The sequence below is a fragment of the Rhinoraja longicauda genome, chromosome 4, assembly GCF_053455715.1.
Source record: "Rhinoraja longicauda isolate Sanriku21f chromosome 4, sRhiLon1.1, whole genome shotgun sequence".
Lineage (NCBI taxonomy): Eukaryota > Metazoa > Chordata > Chondrichthyes > Rajiformes > Arhynchobatidae > Rhinoraja > Rhinoraja longicauda.
The window spans coordinates 66,663,516-66,685,013 of record NC_135956.1 but is presented as its reverse complement, the minus strand read 5'-3'; the positions used below and the strand labels follow the sequence as shown (position 1 = coordinate 66,685,013).

Sequence of the window (21,498 nt, the reverse complement as noted above, 5' to 3'; positions counted from 1 at the left end):
CACCTATCTACCTGGTGATCATCTATCTACCCAGTGGTCACATATCTGCCTATCTACCTGTTGGTCATCTTTCTATTTGGCGCTCCTATCCACCTGGCGGTCACCTATCTACATAGTGGTCACCTATCTACCTGGTGCTCGTATCAACCTAACAGAATGACCTGATTTTCAACACCATCAGTCGCACCCGAAAGTTCCGCCACCTCCAACGGGATCCCACCACTATTGGCCACATCTCCCCATCTCCACCCCTTTCCGCAGAGACCGTTCCCTCCGCAACTCCCTGGTTAACTCATCCCTTCCCACCCAAACCACCCCCTCCCCAGGTACCTTCCCCTGCAACTGCAGAAGATGCAACACCTGTCGCTACACCTCCTCCCTCGACTCTGTCCAGGGACCAACCTCATCTGCTGTATCCGTTGTTCAAGATGTGGACTCTTATACATCGGCGAGACCAAACGCAGACTGTGCGATCGTTTCGTGGAACACCTTCGCTCAGCCCACTTGAACCAACCTCATCTCCCGGTTGCTGGACACTTTAATTCTTCCATTCCCACACAGACCTTTCTGTCCTAGGTTGTCAGAGTGAGGCTAAACGCAAATTGGAGGAACAGCATCTCATATTTCGCTTGGGCAGCTCACAGCCCAGTGGTATGAATATTGATCCCTCTCACTTCAGGTAGCCCCGGCCTTCCCCCTCTCTCTATCCCTCCCCCACCCAAGTCGCACTAGCTTCTCTTTTGCACCCGACAAACAATGGCCTGATTCCTTTATCATCGTTACATTTTTTCATATCTTTTATTAATTGTTCTTTATCTCTCCACATCACCGTCTATATCTCTTGTTCCCCTTGTCCCTATCCAGTCTGAAGAAGGGTCTTGACCCGAAACGTCACCCAATCCTTCTCTCCAGAGATGCTGCCTGGCCCGCTACAGGGCAGGTAGGAGGCGTTACAGGTGAAGGGGCGATGAGCGGTCAGTTGGAGGTGGCGTGGGCTGTTGTGGTTGGGGGTGGGGCAAGGATGAGGAAGGGGTGGGGTCATTGATTGGGGGTTAGACGGGGAGGTAGGAGCCGTTGTAAGTGAAGGGGGCGAGGGGGGATACGGTTCGAGGGGGGGGAGTGGGAGTGGGGGGGGGGGAGTGGGAGTGGGGGGGGTGGAGGTAGTGGTTGCGGGGTAGGCGGTCACTGAGGGGTGGGGTGAGGGGTTGGGATCATGGAGGGGGAGTGAGGGGTTGGGGTCACGGAGGGGGAGGGGGGGTTCAGACGGAGAGGTTGGAGTCGTTGTGGGTGAAGGGGGCGAGGGGGGATAAGGTTAGGGTGGATTTGGGGGGAGGGTTCGGGGTGGGCGGTCACTGAGGGGGGGGGGTGAGGGGTTGGGGGTCACGGAGGGGGGGGAGGGGGGGCGGGGGGAGGGGTTGGGGTCACGGAGGGGGGAGAGGGGGAGGGGTTGGGGTCACGGAGGGGGGAGGGGTCAGACGGGGAGGTAGGAGCCGTTGTAAGTGAAGGGGGCGAGCAGTGGGCACTGTGGGCTGGTGGGCAACGCCGCGCCTCCACTCTGACTCCACCCGCGGCGCCGGGATCCGGCCGCAAGACCACGACGTCCGGGGAACCGGCGGACGGGTCGTGGTTGAAGAAGTTGAAGGGCCGGAGCATGAAGCCGGCGGCGTTACCGGGGGTGCTAGTGTTGGGCACGTCCTCGGCGTGGGGGATGTGCAGGAAACCGACCGTCACCCACACCACCAGGTCCTGGGGAGAGAGGGGAGGGCCAGTGATGGACCGGGCTTCCCCGACCCCCGGGACTCCGACCCCCGGTACTCCGACCCCTGACCCAGACCCCTGGGACTACGACCCCTGACCCAGACCCCTGGGACTACGACCCCCTGACCCAAGACCCCCGGGACTACGACCCCTGACCCCAGACCCCTGGGACTCCGACCCCTGACCCCAGACCCCTGGGACTACGACCCCTAACCCAGACCCCTGGGACTACGACCCCTGACCCAAGACCCCCGGGACTACGACCCCTGACCCCTGGGACTACGACCCCTGACCCCAGACGCCTGGGATTCCTACCCCTGACCCCAGACCCCTGGGACTCCGACCCCTGACCCCAGACCCCCGGGACTCCGACCCCTGACCCCAGACCCCCGGGACTCCGACCCCTGACCCCAGACCCTGGGACTCCGACCCCTGACCCCAGGGACTCCGACCCCTGACCCCAGGGACTCCGAACCCTGACCCCAGACCCCTGGGACTCCGACTCTGACTCCAGGGACTCCGACCCCCGACCCCTGGGACTCCGGCCCCTGACCCCAGACACCTGCGACGCCGACCCCTGACCCCAGGGACTGACCCCTGACCCCCGGGATTCCGACCCCTGACCCTCGGGACTCCGACCCCTGAGCCCAGACCCCAGGGACTCTGACCCCTGACCCCCGGGACTCCGACCCCTGACCCCTGGGACCGACCCCTGACCCCAGACCCCTGGGACTCCGACCCCTGACCCCTGGGACTCCGACCCCTGACCCCAGACCCCATGGACTCCAACCCCTGACCCCAACCCCCGGGACTCCGGTGCCTGCCTTCCTCTGTACCCCTGTTTATGGATCTCCTGTACCCCTGTTTATGGATCTCCTGTACCCCTATCACCGCCCTCCCGACACCCCGTTACCACCTCCCCTCTCGGTACCTGGTCGGTGATGTTCTCGTTGTTACGGACATAGTTCTCGAAGCGGACGTCGGGCTCCCACATATCGTTCTGCATGAAGATGCTGCTGCTGCTGCCCTCGGTCTCTCGGAACCGGGTCACCGCCAGCGGGTACCTGCGGGCCGGACAGGTGCACGGGTGGGACAGGCTTAGATAGATAAGCTCATAAGGAATTAGGGCATTCGGCCATCAAATGTACTCCGCCATTCAATCATGGCTGATCTCTCTCTCTCTCCTTAACCCCATTCTCCTACTTTCTCCGCAGAATTTCTGACACCCGCACTAATGAAGAACATATGGGGCAAACGTGGGCAGGTGGGACTAGTGTAGATGGGACATGTTGGTCACATGGGTGAGTTGGGCTGAAGGGCCTGCTACCCTGCTATCACTCTACCGGGGTTTACAAAAACCTCGCGCAGGTCAGCGGAATTAGCAGGATAGATGTTGACAACTCGCAGCAAGGTGCATGTGTGGACGACAAAGTGCTGGAGTAACTCAGCAGGTCAGGCAGCGTCTGTGGAGAACATGGATAGGTGACGTTACAGGTCGAGACCCTTTTTCAGACTGAAACATCACCTATCCATGTTCTCCACAGCTGATGCCTGACCCGCTGAGTTACTCTAGCACGTTGTGTTCTGTGTAAGATTCCAGCATCTGCAGATTCTTGAGTCTGCAAGATCTCAGTGTTGGGGATTTTAACTTTCCCGATGATCGCGGGAGGGGGGGGGGGCTTGGATCGGCCGGAATTGTTATGTGCACCCAAGATAATCTGTAGACACCGACCGGAGATGGTCATAGAGTCACCATGTTGGTCACATGGGTGAGTTGGGCCGAGTTGGTAAATGAAGAACATATGGGGCAAACGTGGGCAGGTTGAGTTGGTAAAGGACGTTCTTTCAGGAAGGAGATGAGGAGGAATTTCTTTAGTCAGATGGTGGTGGATCTATGGAATTATTTGCCACAGAAGGCTGTGGAGGGCAAGTTCATAGATAATTTTAAGGCAGAGATAGATAGATTTTTGGTTAGTACAGGTGTGAAAGTTATGGGGAGAAAGCAGGAGAATGGGGATAGGAGAAGATCGGCCATGATTGAATGGTGGAGTAGACTTGATGGGCCGAATGGCCTCATTCTACTGTCACTTATGATCTATTTGCTCGCGTTTGGCCCATATCCCTATAAACCTTTCCTACCCATGCACTTGTCCAAATGTCTTTAGGACGTTGCGATAGTACGCACCTCAACCACCTCCTCTGGCAGCTCGTTCCACACACCCACCTACCCTCTGCGTGAAAAAGCTCCCTTCAGAGACGGGGTATTATCGACCACGGTGTCAGCAACGTAGAAGAGTACCGCACAGAACAGGCCCTTCGGCCCGCAATGTCCGTGCCAGATGTCAACACCAACAGTTATCTGCCTGCACGTGACCCATATCCCTCCATTCTCTGCACATCCATGTGCCCCTCCAAAAACGCCACTTTCTTAACCGCCTCTGTCGTATCTGCCTCCACCACCACCCCCGGTTGCGCGCTCTTGGTCCCCACTGTGTGTAAAAAACTTGCCCGCACATCTCAATGAAACCTTACCCCCCTCACCTTACAATGCCCTTTTTCGAGATGACACGGATGAGGGAAGGTGGGAGGGGGTGAGGGTGGGAGGGGGTGAGGGTGGGAGGGAGGGGAGGGGAGGGGAGGAAGGGAGGGAGGGAGGTGTAAAGGTGGGTGAGGGGGGAGGGTAAAGGTGGGAGTGGAGTGGGGGGGGGAGGGGAGGAAGGGAGGCAGGGGTGTAAAGGTTGGAGTGAGGGGGGAGGGTGGGAGTGAGGGTGGGAGTGAGGGGGGAGGGAGGGAGGGATGGAGGGGGGTTGGGTGGGAGGGGTGGGGGAGGGAGAGCAAGTGGATGTGGTCCCAGGTGTCGGGGGGGGGGGGATATCCGGGGGTGAGTGTGGGGCCCCCAGATTACCCTCACAGGTGGGTGATGATGTTACCTGGCCCAGGTGAGTCCCTGCTCCTCCGGGGCGTCGCGGGGCAGCACAGGGCCGGCCTGCGAGTGTAGTTGGACGCGGTAGGCCCGATGGTGGCCCCATTCGTTCTGCTGCCGGGGCTGTAGACGAGCAGGTAGCGGGGCAGCGTCTTGTGGAAGGGGAAGGCGGCCGAACGCTCCAGGGGTCTCGGCACCCGCTCCAGCCGCGGTTGCACCAGGCGCTCGCCCGGCACCCAAGGGTGGCTAATGTTCTCCAGGCGCATGTCCAGCGTCTCGAAGCTGTTTTGGGTGCCTGAGGGGGAGACGGATCCGTCAGTGAGGGAGCGCCGCAGGGAGGGAGGGAGGGAGGGAGGGAGGGACGGGCAGTATTGAGTGTATGATTGGGAGGGGGGTTCAAGCGGCTGGAGGGGTTGCGGAAAGTGGGGAGAGGAAGTTGAGTGAACCTCGGGTTGTGTTAGGCAGAGTGCGAGGAGGGGAGGGAGGGGAGGGGAAGGCCGGGCGGGGGATGTCTGAGGTGAGGGGAGAAGCCCCGTTGTTGGCCCCCATTCACTGATACCCCTCCGCCGCCCCCACCCCCTTCGCCCCCCCCCTTCGTTCCCCACACCCCCCCCCCGCCCCACCCGTTCCCCGTCTTCCTCCCTCTTTCCCCACTCCCCCCTTCTCTCTCTCTCTCCCTCCCCCCCCCCCACCTCCCCATCCTCCCCTCGCCCCCATCCTACCGGCCACGTCCAGGTCCACGCGGTAATGCACCAGGTGCGTGTGGAGGTTGCCGAGGAGGTGCTTGTGGACGCGGGTCCCGTAGCGCAGGCCGCCGGGGGTGTAGAAGGAGGTGTGAAGGTAGCCGGTGGCGTGGACCTTGGTCTCCAGGACGCCGTTGGGGTAGAAGAGGAAATCCCAGATGTAGTCGTAGTTGAAGACGGTGGAGGTGGTCCGGAGCACCAGGACCTGCCCCTCCAGCCCGCCGTAGAAGCCGTAGCTGCCGGCCTGGTCGCTGTGGAAGTGCCGGCGCAGCGGTACCCCGCTAGGCTGCTCGAAGATGCAAAGCGAGTTGCGGCGCCGCGACGGGCGGTCGGAGTCGAGCTGGTGGAAGACGTGGTGGAAGGAGGCGGTGTGCGGGCAGTCGATGCCGGGCACCAGCTCGTAGCCCTTGGCCCCCATCAACCACCCGCGGTCCAGGTACTTGGTCTGTGCCGTGGCGGGGGAATGCCCGCCGTACAGGACGGCCGCCTCTTGCACACTCACCTGGTGGGCCAGGGGCTCGCCGGCGAAGCGCACGTCCCACAGCTGGATGCCAGCGCCACTCGCCACCCTGAAGGCGAAGCTCCACCCGGCGTACAGCACGGCGTTGCCCCCCACCCAGTAGCGGGGGGCGGCCGGCTGCCAGAGCCGAGGGCCGGGCCGGTCAGCGGGCAGGTGTGGGGGGCCGCGGGGGGTGTAGGTGGAGAAGTGGAGGTCGGGGCCGGGCTCGGGGTCGGGCAGCTCCACGATGGGCAGCTCGCCGCGCTCAGCGCTCTCCATCAGCTGCCCCACGCTGTCAAAGTAGTGTCCGTTGTACCAGAGTTTGTCCAGCGTCCAGCGGTCCGGCACCAGGTCGCTGTGGTCGAGCAGCACCTCCAGACCCACAGGGTGCAGGTAGAAACCCTCCACATCCCGCTGTACGATCAGCCAGGAGCGCCGCTCGCCAGAGCTGCGGCCCCTCGGTGCCACGTCCGTTAAGGTCAGACAGCGGCGGCCACAGTGGAGGAAGGAAGCGCCGGAGATGCGGCGGAGGAGCGGCTCGGCGGCGATGGTCAGCTCGCCCAAGCGGTGCAACATCAGCTTGTACTCCAGCACGGTGGCGGGGCGAGCAGAGAAGCGGACGGGCCGAGCGGTGTGCAGGGGGTAGTAGTAGCGGGGCCGGGGCAGCGGGCCCACCACGTACTCGGTGACATTGGGCCGGGACTCGTCGCCGAAGGAGATGAGGGCCCGGGCTCGGCGGCGGGGCGGGCAGACGTGGCTCCCGAGGAAGAGCAGCGCGTCCCGCTTACGGGGCGGCAGCAGCTCCACCAGGTAGATGTGGTTCTTGCGGAGAGTCGGGGTGGCGGCCGGTGACAGCCTGAGCTCCGGCTGGGAGTGCAGGAAGGCGGTCACTGACAGCAACTCGGACACGCTGAGGTCGGCGAACACAGCGGCCCGGCGTTGCCAGCGCTCAGCGTCTGGAGGTCGCCCGCTGTCGCCGCCCGTCGCCACCGATACCGCCGACAGGGAGAGGAACAGCGCGGCCACGACGCTCAACATCCTCGGACCCCTGCTGGCCGAAGCCTGGAGCACCGCTGATCAACTGGCCGGACCACCGCTGTACACCGGCCGGACCACCGCTGGCCGAAGCCTGGAGCACCGCTGATCAACTGGCCGGACCACCACTGACCACCGCTGTCCGGAGCACAACACCTCTGTCCACTCGGCGCAGTCCGCGGGCTGTGGGATATAGACAGAGACAGAGGTCAGACTTCGCACGGACAGATTCATCCCGGTTGTTATCAGGCAACTGAACCATCCTATCACCAACTAGAGGGCGGTTCTGAGCAGCCATCTACCTCAATGGAGACTCTTGGATTATTTTTAATCGGACTTTACTGGACTTGATCTTGTATTAAACATTGTTCCCTTTATCCTGTATCTGTAGACTGTGGGCGGCTTGATTGTAATCATGTATTGTCTTTCCGTTGACTAAAAGGAGGCAACGAAAAATCTGTGCACTGTACCTCGGTACACGTGGCAATAATAGACTCTAAACTGAGGGGAGATTTGATAGAAGTGGATACAATTATGAGAGGCATAGACAGGGTAGGGAACCTTTTTTTTTCAGGGTGGAAATGTTCAACATTCAGGTACAGCAGGCAGTGAAGAAAGCTAATGGCATGTTGGCCTTCAAAACGAGATGATTTGAATATAGGAGCAAAGAGGTCCTACTGCAGTTGTACAGGGCCCCGGTGAGACCAGTATTGTGTGCAGTTTTGATCGCTCAATTTGAGGAAGGACACCTATCTACTAAAACTCTCGTACCTTGCCGGAGATGCGATTGTTTTCCGGATCGTATCTCTGGTCGCTCTGCGGCCTAACATCACGGAGCTGGAGGTCTTGCCTGGGACTGACCCGCGGGGGCGTGGACTTATCATCTGAGCCTGTGATCCCTTGTTTGGGATCGACGCTACAATGCAGCCTGTGGACTTTAACATCAGGAGCTCACAGTCTCGGGTTGAGACCGGTCGGGAGCTCCAAAAGCTGCACGAGGTTCGACTGGTCCCGACCCGGGGTAGATCGCCGGCGCGGGGGAGCTGAGATACCCCCCATGCAGGAGCTTGATCACCCTGACGAGGAAGGCTCACCGTTGGCTATGGGAGTCAAGATCATCCCGTCAACGGAAGATTAGAGCCCCCGACCGCTGGAGGACAAAGAAGGGAGAGATTGAACTTTTGTTTCACCTTCTATCACAGTGAGGAATGTGGAGGAGTCACTGTGGTGGATGTTCATGTTAAAATGTATTTTGTGTGTCCTGTTGCTTTTTATTGTTATGACTGTATGGCAAATGAAGTTCCTCGTATGTTGCAAAACATACTTGGCTAGTAAAGTTTTATTGTGATTGTATGTTTGTTTCTTTCTTCCTGAACTACAGCCAAAACGGTACACGATAGCGCAACAAAGTTAGGCCCACCTTACTCACTATCGTCCTTTTGGTGCTAATGGAAGAAGTTTCATTGAAATCATTGTTATATATTTTAAGTTATTCACATCTTAAAGATTAAATCTATCTGCTATGGAGGGAGGGGGAGGGGTGGGGGAGGGGGAGGGGGAGGGGTGGGGGAAGGGGAGGGGGAGGATAAGGGGTGGGTTGAGGTGGATGGAGTGGGGGGGGAAGGGGGAGGGGAGGAGGAGGATAAGGGGTGGGTTGAGGGGATGGAGTGGGGGGAAGAGGGGGAGGGGAGTGAAGGGGGAGTGAAGGGGGGAGTGGAGGGAGGAGCAGGGAGGGGAAAGGGAGGGGGGGAAAGGGGAGGAGAGGGTGCTGCACCAATGCAGGAGAGGTTTGGGTCCAACGGGTCCACTTGGTCTAGTTTTTACTATTGAGGGAGTGCAGGTAGGTTCACCAGGTTAATTCCAGGGATGGCAGGACTAACATATGATGAAAGAATGGATCGACTTGGGTTATATTTACTGGGATGAGAGGGGATCGTATAGACAAATATAAAATTCTTAAGGGATTGGACAGGCTAGATGCAGGAAAAATGTTCCCGATGTTGGGGGAGTCCAGAACCAGGGGTCACAGTTTAAGAATAGGGGGTAGGCCATTTAGGACTGAGATGAGGAAAAACATTTTCACCCAGACAGTTGCGAATCTGTGAAATTCTCTGCCATTGAATGCAGTGGAGGTTAATTTAAGAGAGTGTTAGATATAGCTCTTAGGGCTAATGGAATTAAGGGATATGGGGAGAAAGCAGTAGGGTACTGATTTAGGATGATCAGTCATGATCATATTATAAGAAAATAACTGCAGATGCTGGTACAAATCGACGGTATTTATTCACAAAATGCTGGAGTAACTCAGCAGGTCAGGCAGCATTTCGGGATAGAAGGAATGGGTGACGTTTCAGGTCGAGACCCTTCTTCAGACTGATGTCAGGGGGGCGGGACAAAGGAAGGATACAGGTGGAGACAGGAAGATCGAGGGAGATCTGGGAAGGAGGAGGGGAAAGAGAGGGACAGAGGAACTATCTAAAGTTGGAGAAGTTGATGTTCATACCACTGGGCTGCATGCTGCCCAGGCTGATCATATTGAATGGCATTGCTGGCTGAAAGGGCCGAATGGCCTACTTCTGCACCTGTTTTCTTTGTTTCTATGTTTCTAACACTAGAGGGCATAACTTTAAGGTGAGAGGGGGAAGTTTAATGGAGATGTATGGGGCAAGTGTTTTTACACAAAGCGTGGTGGAGGCAGATGCAATAGTGGTGTTTAAGGGGCTTTTGGATAGTCACATGGATATACAGGGAGTGAAGGGATGTGGACCAGCTGGTCTTGGCTTCATGTTTAGCACAGACATTATGGGCTGAAGCGTCTGTTCTTGTGCTGTGTTTCTGTTTCATGGTCTATTCTGCCCACATACACACCATCTCTCCTCAGAATTTACCTGTCCCCCATCTTCTGGGGGCAATTTACAGAAACCAATTCACCTACAAACCCACATGGCTTTGAGATGTGGGACAGAACCGGAGCACCCGGAGGAAACCCATGCAGTTCCAGGGAGAACGTGCAAACCCCCACGCAGAGAGCACTGGAGGTTGGGATCGAACCAGTGCCTCTGGTGCTGTGAGGCAGCAGCACTAACCGCTGTACCATGGCACTGCCTTCTGATTCCTGTTGGATGTCTTGGGTATCACAAAATGCTGGAGTAACTCAGCAGGTCAGGCAGCATCTCTGGAGAGAAGGAATGTGTGATGTTTCGGGTCCAGACCCTTCTTCAGACTCCGAAATGTCACACATTCCTTCTCTCCAGAGATGCTGCCTGACCTGCTGAGTTACTCCAGCATTTTGTGATACCTTCGATTTGTACCAACATCTGCAGTTATTTTCCTACACTACCTGTTGGATGTCTTGGTGACTCCACCCCTCATTCCGGACCATCGCATTGCAAAGGCTTCCACCCAGCTTCATAGAGTTACAGAGCTGTACAGCAGAAACAGGCCCTTCGGCCTACCATGTCTATCCTGACCATCACACTGATCCCACTTGCACTCTCTCCACATCCCTTTATTCAACTCATCGATCAGGTACCTGCCTCCAGCTCCTCCTCTGGCAGTTCATTCCCAATACCAACCACTCTTTGTGTGGAAAATGTACCCCTCAGATCCCTTTTATAATTCCTCACTCTCACTTAAACCCAAGTCCTCTAGGCTTAGATACCCAACCATGGGAATCAACCCTGTGTATATCTCTCTCATAATTATTTACATCGTAGTTCTAACAAGTTTCCACTCAGCCCTCTTCACTCCAGGGAAACAGATCCAGCCTGTCCAACATTTCCTGGTAACTCAAGCCTTCCACCAGTCAACATCTTTTCAATCCTTCCTGTACCTTCAGTAGTGTAACAACACCCCCCTGTCATGTGGTGATTGGAACTGCACACAGTGCTCCCAGTGTGACCTGACCAATATTTGAACATGTGTAGGAAGGAATTGCAGATGCTGGTTTAAGAAAAAAGGAATGCGCCAGGACATCCGAGATGCCCTCATTCTTTAGGGAACGGGGGTTTCCCTCTCCCATCATAGATGAGGCCCTCACACGCATCTCCTCGGTACCCCACAGCTCCCCCTAGTCACAACAGAGACAGAGTCCCCCTAGTCCTTACCTTCCACCCCATCAACCGTCGCATACAACACATAATGCTCCAAAATTTTCACCACCACCAACGGGATCTCACCATTTTCCCATCTCCACCCCTTTCCGCCTTCTGCAGAGAGCGTTCCCTCCACAACTCCCTGGTTAACACATCCCTTCACACCCAAACCACCCTCTCCCCAGGTACATTCCCCTGCCACCGCAGAAAATGCAACACCTGTCCCTATACCTCCTCCCTTGACTCTATCCAGGGACCCCAACAGTCTTTTTAGGTTAGGCAGAGGTTCACTTGCACCTCTTCCAACTGCATCTACTGTATCCGTTGTTCAAGATGTGCTCTTACACATCGGCGAGACCAAATGCAGACTGGGCAATCGTTCTGAGGAACACCTTCGCTCAGCCCGCCTGAACCTACCTGATCTCCCGGTTGCTGGACACTTTAATTCTCCTTCCCATTCCCACACAGACCTTTCTGTCCTAGGTTTTCCTCCATTGTCAGAGTGAGGCTAATTGCAAATTGGAGGAACAGCATCTCATATTTTGCTTGGGCAGCTTACAGCCCAGTGGTATGAATATTGATTTATCTCACTTCAGGTAGCCCTGATATTCTCTCTCTCTCTCTCTCTCTTATATTCTCTCTCTCTCTCTCTCTTATATTCTCTCTCTCTCTCTCTCTCTCTCTCTCTCTCTCTCTCTCTCTCTCTCTCTTATATTCTCTCTCTCTCTCTCTCTCTTATATTCTCTCTCTCTCTCTCTCTTATATTCTCTCTCTCTCTCTCTCTTATATTCTCTCTCTCTCTCTCTCTCTCTCTCTCTCTCTCTCTCTCTCTCTCTCTCTCTCTCTCTCTCTCTCTCTCTCTCTCTCTCTCTCTCTCTCTCTCTCCTCTCCTCTCTCTCTCTCTCTCTCTCTCTCTCTCTCTCTCTCTCTCTCTCTCTCTCTCTCTCTCTCTCCTCTCTCTCTCTCTCTCTCTCTCTCTCTCTCTCTCCTCTCTCTCTCTCTCTCTCTCTCTCTCTCTCTCTCTCCCCCTACAAACAGCTAACAATGGGCTGTTTCCTTTATCACTTTTTTGCATATCTTTCATTGATTTCATTAATTGTTCTTTATCTCTCCACATCATCTTTATGTCTCGTTTCCCTTATCCCTCACAAGTCTGAAGAAGGGTCTCTACCCGAAACGTCACCCATTCCTTTTCTCCCGAGATGCTTCTTGTCCCGCTGAGTTACTGCAACTTTTTGTGTCAATATTTGTACATGATGTCCCAACTCTTGTACACAATGCCTTGGCCAATGAAGGCAGGTGTGCCGTACACCTTCCTCACTACCCTGTCTACCTGCGTCAATTGCGTTCTCTGTACTAGTACCCATCAGTCTCTAAAACACCCGCCAGGTCCCTGCCACTCACTGTGCATGTCCTGCCCTGATTTAGCTTCCCAAACTGCGACACGTTGCCATTGTCAGAGTTAAATTCCATCTGCCAATCCATTGGCCCATTTCCCTGGTTAAACTAGTTCCGTAGGCAACCTTCTCCTCTGTCCACCATGCCACCCAATTTGGTGTCATCCACAAACCAACTCACCAAGTCACCTACATTCTCAGCTAAATTATTAATATAGATGACAAACAGCAGTGGTCCTGCACGATGCCTGTGGTCATCCGCTGGTCAATGGCATCTCTACCGTAACATTACGGTGAGATGGGACCTCTCACACACAGAGCCATACTGACCATCCTTTATCCCAGTGACTAACGGTGTTATGCAGGGGTCGGTGCTGTGACTGCTACTCTTCACACAGAGCTATACTGACCATCCCGATGTTGGGGGAGTCCAGAACCAGTGGTCACAGCTTAAGGATAAGGGGGAAGTCTTTTAGGACCGAGATGAGAAAACATTTTTTCACACAGAGATTGGTGAGTCTGTGGAATTCTCTGCCACAGAAGGTAGTTGAGGCCAGTTCATTGGCTATATTTAAGAGGGAGTTAGATGTGGCCCTTGTGGCTAAAGGGATCGGGGATATGGGGAGAAGGCAGGTACAGGTTACTGAGCTGGATGATCAGCCATGATCATATTGAATGGCGGTGCAGGCTCGAAGGGCCGAATGGCCTACTCCTGCACCTATTTTCTATGTTTCTATCCCTCATCATGACTCCCTTACCATGACCATTCCTGATAATGACTATCCCTCATCATGACCATCCCTCAACATGACCATCCCTCAACATGACCATCCCTCAACATGACCATCCCTCATCATGACCATCCCTCAACATGACCATTCCTGATAATGACTATCCCTCATCATGGCCATCGCTCATCACGACCATCCCTCATCATCATGACCATCCCTCATCACGACTCCTTCATCATGAACATCCCTCATCATGAACATCCCTCATCATGAACATCCCTCATCATGAACATCCCTCATCATGAACATCCCTCATCATGAACATCCCTCATCATGAACATCCCTCATCATGAACATCCTTCATCATGACCATCCCACATCACGACTCCTTCATCATGACCATCCTACACTATGACTCTTCCTCATCAATCCCTGCCTCTCCAAAGGCATGTAGATCTCAGAATCCCTTCCAATAAGTTACCCACCACCGATATGATGCTGACTGATCTACAGTCCCCTGACTTTTCTGCGCAGCCTTCTTAACCAGAGGCACAACTTTGGCCAGTCTCCAGTTATCCAGCATCTCACCCGTGGCTAAAGATGATACAATATCTCTGCCAAGGACCCAGCAATCTGCTCCCTAGTTTCCCACAGTGCCCAAGGACACACTTACCCAGGTCCCTGGGAGTTATCCACCTTTACCTGTTTTAAGACCTCCCACACACCCTCCTGTTGGTGGACTCTCTTCCACACATCACTATTAACATCCACGGTGAATATACAGGAGAAATATTCATTTAACACCTGTGACCACACATAGACAACCACGCTGATATTTGAGGTCATATTCTTTCCCTAGTTACCCGTTTGCCCTACGTTCTTGTAGAATCTTTTGGATCCTCGGAGCATGGAAGGGTCGGGGGCAAGGAGACCCATGGAGGTGAGTGGGGGTAGTCACCCCCTCCCCCACTGTGTGGGGTCAAGGGTGAAAGCTCCTCAGGTGGAGTGTAATGTGGGATAATGTGGGCTTTATCATGTTTAAACAGAGGAGATTCTGGAAGGTCACAGCAGGCTGGAGAGTGTGTTGGTTAACACACAAAGTCAACACGGCCAAAGGGAAAACAACTCAGAACAAATGGCCACTCGGCCCCTCCGGTCGACCCCACCCCTCTGAGTGCCTATGGCCGATCTGTCAGAGCCTCATCTCCTCTGTGCCAGTCCCCCACCACACTTACCCCCACTCCCGTTGCCCTGTTGCCCATCCTCTCACCCCCCATTACCCTCACCCCCCCATCGCCCTCTCCCCTTTACTCCCCCTTACTCTCTCCTCACTTCCCCATTGCCCCATTCCCTCCTCCATCGCCCGCTCCTCCTTTACTCCTCCACTGCCCTCCCTCCCCCGTTGCCCTCTCACCTATCACCGTCTACCGGTGGGTTGCTTTGGAGAGCGGGTCCATGCTTTGGAGAGCGGGTCCCAGTGACTAACGGTGTTATGCAGGGGTCGGTGCTGTGACTGCTACTCTTCACACAGAGCTATACTGACCATCCGATGTTGGGGGAGTCCAGAACCAGTGGTCACAGCTTAAGGATAAGGGGGAAGTCTTTTAGGACCGAGATGAGAAAACATTTTTTCACACAGAGAGTGGTGAGTCTGTGGAATTCTCTGCCACAGATGGTAGTTGAGGCCAGTTCATTGGCTATATTTAAGAGGGAGTTAGATGTGGCCCTTGTGGCTAAAGGGATCGGGGATATGGGGAGAAGGCAGGTACAGGTTACTGAGCTGGATGATCAGCCATGATCATATTGAATGGCGGTGCAGGCTCGAAGGGCCGAATGGCCTACTCCTGCACCTATTTTCTATGTTTCTATCCCTCATCATGACTCCCTTACCATGACCATTCCTGATAATGACTATCCCTCATCATGACCATCCCTCAACATGACCATCCCTCAACATGACCATCCCTCATCATGACCATCCCTCATCATGACCATCCCTCAACATGACCATTCCTGATAATGACTATCCCTCATCATGGCCATCGCTCATCACGACCATCCCTCATCATCATGACCATCCCTCATCACGACTCCTTCATCATGAACATCCCTCATCATGAACATCCCTCATCATGAACATCCCTCATCATGAACATCCCTCATCATGAACATCCCTCATCATGAACATCCCTCATCATGAACATCCCTCATCATGAACATCCCTCATCATGAACATCCTTCATCATGACCATCCCACATCACGACTCCTTCATCATGACCATCCTACACTATGACTCTTCCTCATCAATCCCTGCCTCTCCAAAGGCATGTAGATCTCAGAATCCCTTCCAATAAGTTACCCACCACCGATATGATGCTGACTGATCTACAGTCCCCTGACTTTTCTGCGCAGCCTTCTTAACCAGAGGCACAACTTTGGCCAGTCTCCAGTTATCCAGCATCTCACCCGTGGCTAAAGATGATACAATATCTCTGCCAAGGACCCAGCAATCTGCTCCCTAGTTTCCCACAGTGCCCAAGGACACACTTACCCAGGTCCCTGGGAGTTATCCACCTTTACCTGTTTTAAGACCTCCCACACACCCTCCTGTTGGTGGACTCTCTTCCACACATCACTATTAACATCCATGGTGAATATACAGGAGAAATATTCATTTAACACCTGTGACCACACATAGACAACCACGCTGATATTTGAGGTCATATTCTTTCCCTAGTTACCCGTTTGCCCTACGTTCTTGTAGAATCTTTTGGATCCTCGGAGCATGGAAGGGTCGGGGGCAAGGAGACCCATGGAGGTGAGTGGGGGTAGTCACCCCCTCCCCCACTGTGTGGGGTCAAGGGTGAAAGCTCCTCAGGTGGAGTGTAATGTGGGATAATGTGGGCTTTATCATGTTTAAACAGAGGAGATTCTGGAAGGTCACAGCAGGCTGGAGAGTGTGTTGGTTAACACACAAAGTCAACACGGCCAAAGGGAAAACAACTCAGAACAAATGGCCACTCGGCCCCTCCGGTCGACCCCACCCCTCTGAGTGCCTATGGCCGATCTGTCAGAGCCTCATCTCCTCTGTGCCAGTCCCCCACCACACTTACCCCCACTCCCGTTGCCCTGTTGCCCATCCTCTCACCCCCCATTACCCTCATCCCCCCATCGCCCTCTCCCCTTTACTCCCCCTTACTCTCTCCTCACTTCCCCATTGCCCCATTCCCTCCTCCAACGCCCGCTCCTCCTTTACTCCTCCACTGCCCTCCCTCCCCCGTTGCCCTCTCACCTATCACCGTCTACCCCATACTCTCACTCTCCCTGACTCCCAGCTCCTGACTCCCCCATCCCCTCACTCACCTCGCCCTCACTCCCCCATCCCCTCACTTCCCCAGCACACCAATGCAGGAAAATAGGATTAAAATTAGACTGTGTTTGGTAACGGGCGGCGCGGACACGATGGGCCGAAGGGCCTCTTTCTGTGCTGTAGGACTCTATGACTCTATGACTCTATGACCAACGCCTCTACTTCCTTTGAAGGCTTAGGTTTGGCATGTCCCCAACAACTCTCTTAAATTGCTATAGATGCGCCATACAAAGTATTTTATCAGGATGCATCGCAGCATGGTTTGGGAACAGCTCCGCCCAAGACTGCAAGAGACTGCAGATAGTTCCCATCAGGCAAGAGGTACAGAAGTATAAAACCTCAACAGTTTCTTCCCATCTCTTATCAGGAAACTGAACCATCCTACCAACAACTACCAACAGAGGTCCTGAGCTGCCATCTACCTCATTGGAAACCAATGGGCTATCTTTAATGGAACTTTACTGGACTTAATCTCTCACTAAACGTTATTCTATCATGTATCTGTACACTGTGTACAGCTTGATTGTAAGCATGTATGGTCTTTCTGCTGACTGGGTAGCATGCCACAAAAGTGTTCCTGGTACCTCGGTACACATGACAATAAATAAACTAAAGTAATCTAAACCAGTGACAATGATGAACTAAACGCAGATGACCTGCAAGAGGTCAACACTTGATCCTGTAAAGGGTTCCCACACTCCAGACCCTGCCACTGGTGGAAACATCTCCACATCTGCTCACCACACCACCCGGGGACCTGTAGATTTGAAGATGGTCACCCTGGTTGTTTACAGTCATACAGCACAGAACAATGGCTTGGTGGCACAGCGGTAGAGTTGCTGCATTACAGCACCAGAGACCTGGGTTCCATCCCGACTATGGGTGCTATCTGTATGGAGTTTGTACGTTTTCCCCGTGACCACATGGGTTTTCTCCGAGATCTTCAGTTTCCTCCCACACTCCTAAGACGTACAGGTGTTTAGGTGAATTGGCTTGGTATAGCTGTAAATTGTCACTTGTGCATGTAAGATGGTGTTAGTGTGTGTGGATAACTGATCGGTGTGGACTTTGGTGGGTCAAAGGACCTGTTTTTGCGATGTATCTCTACACTAAACTAAACTAAACTAAACTAAACTAAACTAAACTAAACTGATCCTATATCAAGGACCATCCAAAATCACTACCCCGTTTCTGCTTTCTCCCCATCTCCCTTGATTCCGCTAGCCCTAAGAGCTATATCTAACTCTCTCTTGAATACATCCAGTGAATTGGCCTCCACTGCCTTCTGTAGCAGAGAATTCCACAAATTCACAACTCTCTGGGTGAAAAACATTTTTCTCTTCTCAGTCCTAAATGGCTGACCCCTTATTCTGAAACTGTGACCCCTGGTTCTGGACTCCGCCAACATCGGGAACATTTTTCCTGCATCTAGCCTGTCCATTCCCTTAAGAATTTTATATGTTTCTTGAAGATCCCCTCTCATCCTTCTAAATCCAGGGAATATAAGCCCAGTCGATCCATTCTTTCATCATATGTCAGTCCCACCATCCCGGGATTCACCTGGTGAACCTACGCTGCACTCCCTCAATAGCATGAATGTCCTTCCTCAAATTAGGAGACCAAAACTGCACACAATACTCCAGATGTGGTCTCACCAGGGCCCTGCATAACTTCAATAGGACCTTTTTGCTCCTATACTCAATTCTCTCACAATGAAGGCCAACATGCCATTTGCTTTACAGCTACCTGCTGTACCTGCTGTACTCTAAACCACAAGCATGAACAAACCGCCCCCAGAATATTGGTTCCCCTCCACTTCACGGTCTACCTGCCCCTCTTATACGTTCCACAATCACTGATCCCCTCCGGGATATGGGTCACACACACACTGGGGGTGACACACACGCACACACACACACACTGACGCACGCACACACACACACTGGGGGTCCCACATACACACACACACACTGGGGCACACACACACACACACACACACACACACACACACACACACACACACACACACACACACACACTGACCCTCACTGGGAGACAGGTCTCACACATACTGACCCTCATTGGGCTATGAGTCCCAGAATTAATGACCCCCTCTGGGGTACGGGTCCCACACTGATGATCCCACACACACACACTGGGGGTCCCACACACACACACACACACACACACACACACACTGGGGGTCCCACACACACACACTGGGGGTCCCACACACACACTGGGGGTCCCACACACACACACACACTGGGGGTCCCACACACACACACACACACTGGGGGTCCCACACACACACACATTGGGGGTCCCACACACACACACTGGGGGTCCCACACACACACACACTGGGGGTCCCACACACACACACACACACACACTGGGGGTCCCATACACACACACACTGGGGGTCCCACACACACACACACACACACACACACACTGGGGGTCCCACACACACACACACACACACACACACACACACACACACACACACACACACACACACACACACACACACACACACACACACACACACACTGGGGGTCCCACACACACACACACACACACACACACACACACACACACACACACACTGGGGGTCCCACACACACACACACACACACACACACACACACACACACACACACACACTGAGACCCTTCTGGGGACGGGTCCCACATGCCCACTGATGGTCCCACACACACTGACCCTCACTTGGGGACGAGTCCCACACTGATGATCCCACACACACACACACACACACTGATGGTCCCACACACACACACACACTGGGGGTCCCACACACACACACACACACACTGGGGGTCCCACACACACACACTGGGGTCCCACACACACACACACACTGAGACCCTTCTGGGGGATGGGTCCCACACACACACTGATGGTCCCACACACACTGACCCTCACTAGGGGACGGGTCCCACACACACACTGACCCTCATGGGGGGAGATCTGGACTCACCGTCACTCTACAGGGGGTCGCTCTGCTGACAGCCAGACTCTGCACTCACTGGGTACAAGGTCTACGTGGAGTGTTGACAGCTCGTGTCCCTGGTGCTGCTGGGAGCAGCGGGTCAGGGACCGGTGGGTTGCTTTGGAGAGCGGGTCCATGGGGGGGGGTGTATCTGGGACTCACAGCTCCTCCCTCTGTCCCTCCCCATTCCGCTCTCCTCTCCCCCACTGCCCCCACCCCATGGCCTCCCGCTGAGCAGTGATCTTATAGAGGCGTCTAAATTCATGAGAGGGATTGATAGGGTGAATGCAGATCAGTGAAGATAAATATTGCATGTTGTTGCCAGGTGCTTGAGTTCAGTGAACCTCCTGCAGCATGGTGCGCCGAGACTCAGGGACAGCAGAGAACAGCTCAGGATGTGGGGAGGGGACGGTGCGAGGGTCTGAGCTACAGGGAGAGGTTGGACAGACTGGGACTCTACTCCTTGGAGCGCAGGGGGATGAGGACTGATCTTATAGAAGTGTACAAATCCACGGAAGGAATAGATAGGATGAATGCACAGAGTCGTTTACCCAGAGTTGGGGAATCAAGAACCAGAGGGCACAGGTTAAAGGTGAGAGGGGAAAGATTTAACTGGAACCTGAGGGGCAACATTTTCACACAGATGGTGGTGGGTGTATGGTACGAGCTGCCAGAGGAGGTTGTTGAGGGTGGGACGATAACAGCATTTAAAAGGCATTTGGGCAGGTAAATGGATAAGTAAGCTTTAGAGGAATATGGGTCAAAGGTGGGCAGGCGGGATTAGTGCAGATGGGGCATGTTGGTGGGCATGGAGGAGTTGGGCCTACCCTCTACTACTATAGATTTAGAAGGGTCAGTTGGGGCAGTTCATTCTGTCAGTGTCAGAGTCATTGTGGGGGGAAGGTGCATGGTCCAAGAATCAAGGGGAGGTTTCTGTATCTCTGAGAGTTAACAACTTGGAGGTTGAGGTCTCCTGGAGTGGACAGTGTACCTTTTGGGACCTGGTGCCAACCACACTCATCTCCTAAACTCCTGGACCAAGGCATCAGCTCCCCCTCTGTCACTGGATCCTCGGCATTCTGACCCACAGACCTCGATCAGTGAGGACAGCTAACAACACCTTCTCCACAATACCTCTCCGCAAAGTTGCGTTCTCAGTCCCCTGTTCACTCATGACCAAATTCGCTCTAACTCCATCTACACGTTTGTGGACCAAAGCAATATGGTGGATGGATCATCGACAATGAAGAGATGGAGTACAGGAAGAGGACAGATAACCTAGTGGCATGGTGTCAAGACAATAACCCCTCCCTCAATGTCAGCCAGACTTCAGGAAGTGGTGGCGTACACGGCCCAACCAGCATCAATGGTGCCAAAGTGGAAAATGGTTGAGGGCTTCATGTTTTCTTGGCGTTAATATTCCCAACGATCTGTGGTGGTCCAACCACATTGATGCAACAGCCAAGTAGGCACACCAACACATCTGCTTCCCGAGGTGACCGAGTACATTCAGCATGCCTTCAGTGACTCTTAAAACTTTTACAGATGCACCATAGAAAGCATATTGTCTGGTTGCAGCACAGCTTGGTTTAGGAACAGCTCCGTCCAAGACCACAAGAAATCACAGATAGTTGTAGATGTATCCCAGTCCATCACGTAGACCAGACTCCCCACCATTGGCTGCACCTCTACGTCATGCTGCCTTGGGAAAGCAGCCGACATAATCAAAGACTTGTCCCACCCCGGTCATTCCCTCTTATCCCCGCTCCCATCCGGCAGAAGGTACGGAAGTTTGAAAGTGCGCACCACCAGACCCGGCTTCTTCCCCTCTGTTATCTGGCTTTTGAACGGTCCTTCCATAAGCTAGGGTAATGTCCGATTCACCACTACCCCATTGCGGACATTGAACTTTGTCTCTGGAACTGATGCGC

General features: G+C 54.1%; 1 protein-coding gene across 1 annotated transcript; it reads right to left on the bottom strand.

Annotated features, from left to right (window-relative positions):
• Positions 1 to 1,386: 1,386 nt before the first annotated feature.
• aoc1 (amine oxidase copper containing 1) lies at positions 1,387 to 19,655 on the bottom strand. Its single transcript, XM_078397922.1, is given in 7 exon segments — positions 1,387 to 1,542; positions 1,545 to 1,746; positions 2,690 to 2,822; positions 4,689 to 4,797; positions 4,800 to 4,976; positions 5,404 to 7,141; positions 19,556 to 19,655. Coding segments are annotated over 6 exon segments (2,250 nt in total). The 5' UTR covers positions 6,962 to 7,141; positions 19,556 to 19,655; the 3' UTR covers positions 1,387 to 1,471.
• Between the last annotated feature and the right edge of the window lie 1,843 nt (positions 19,656 to 21,498).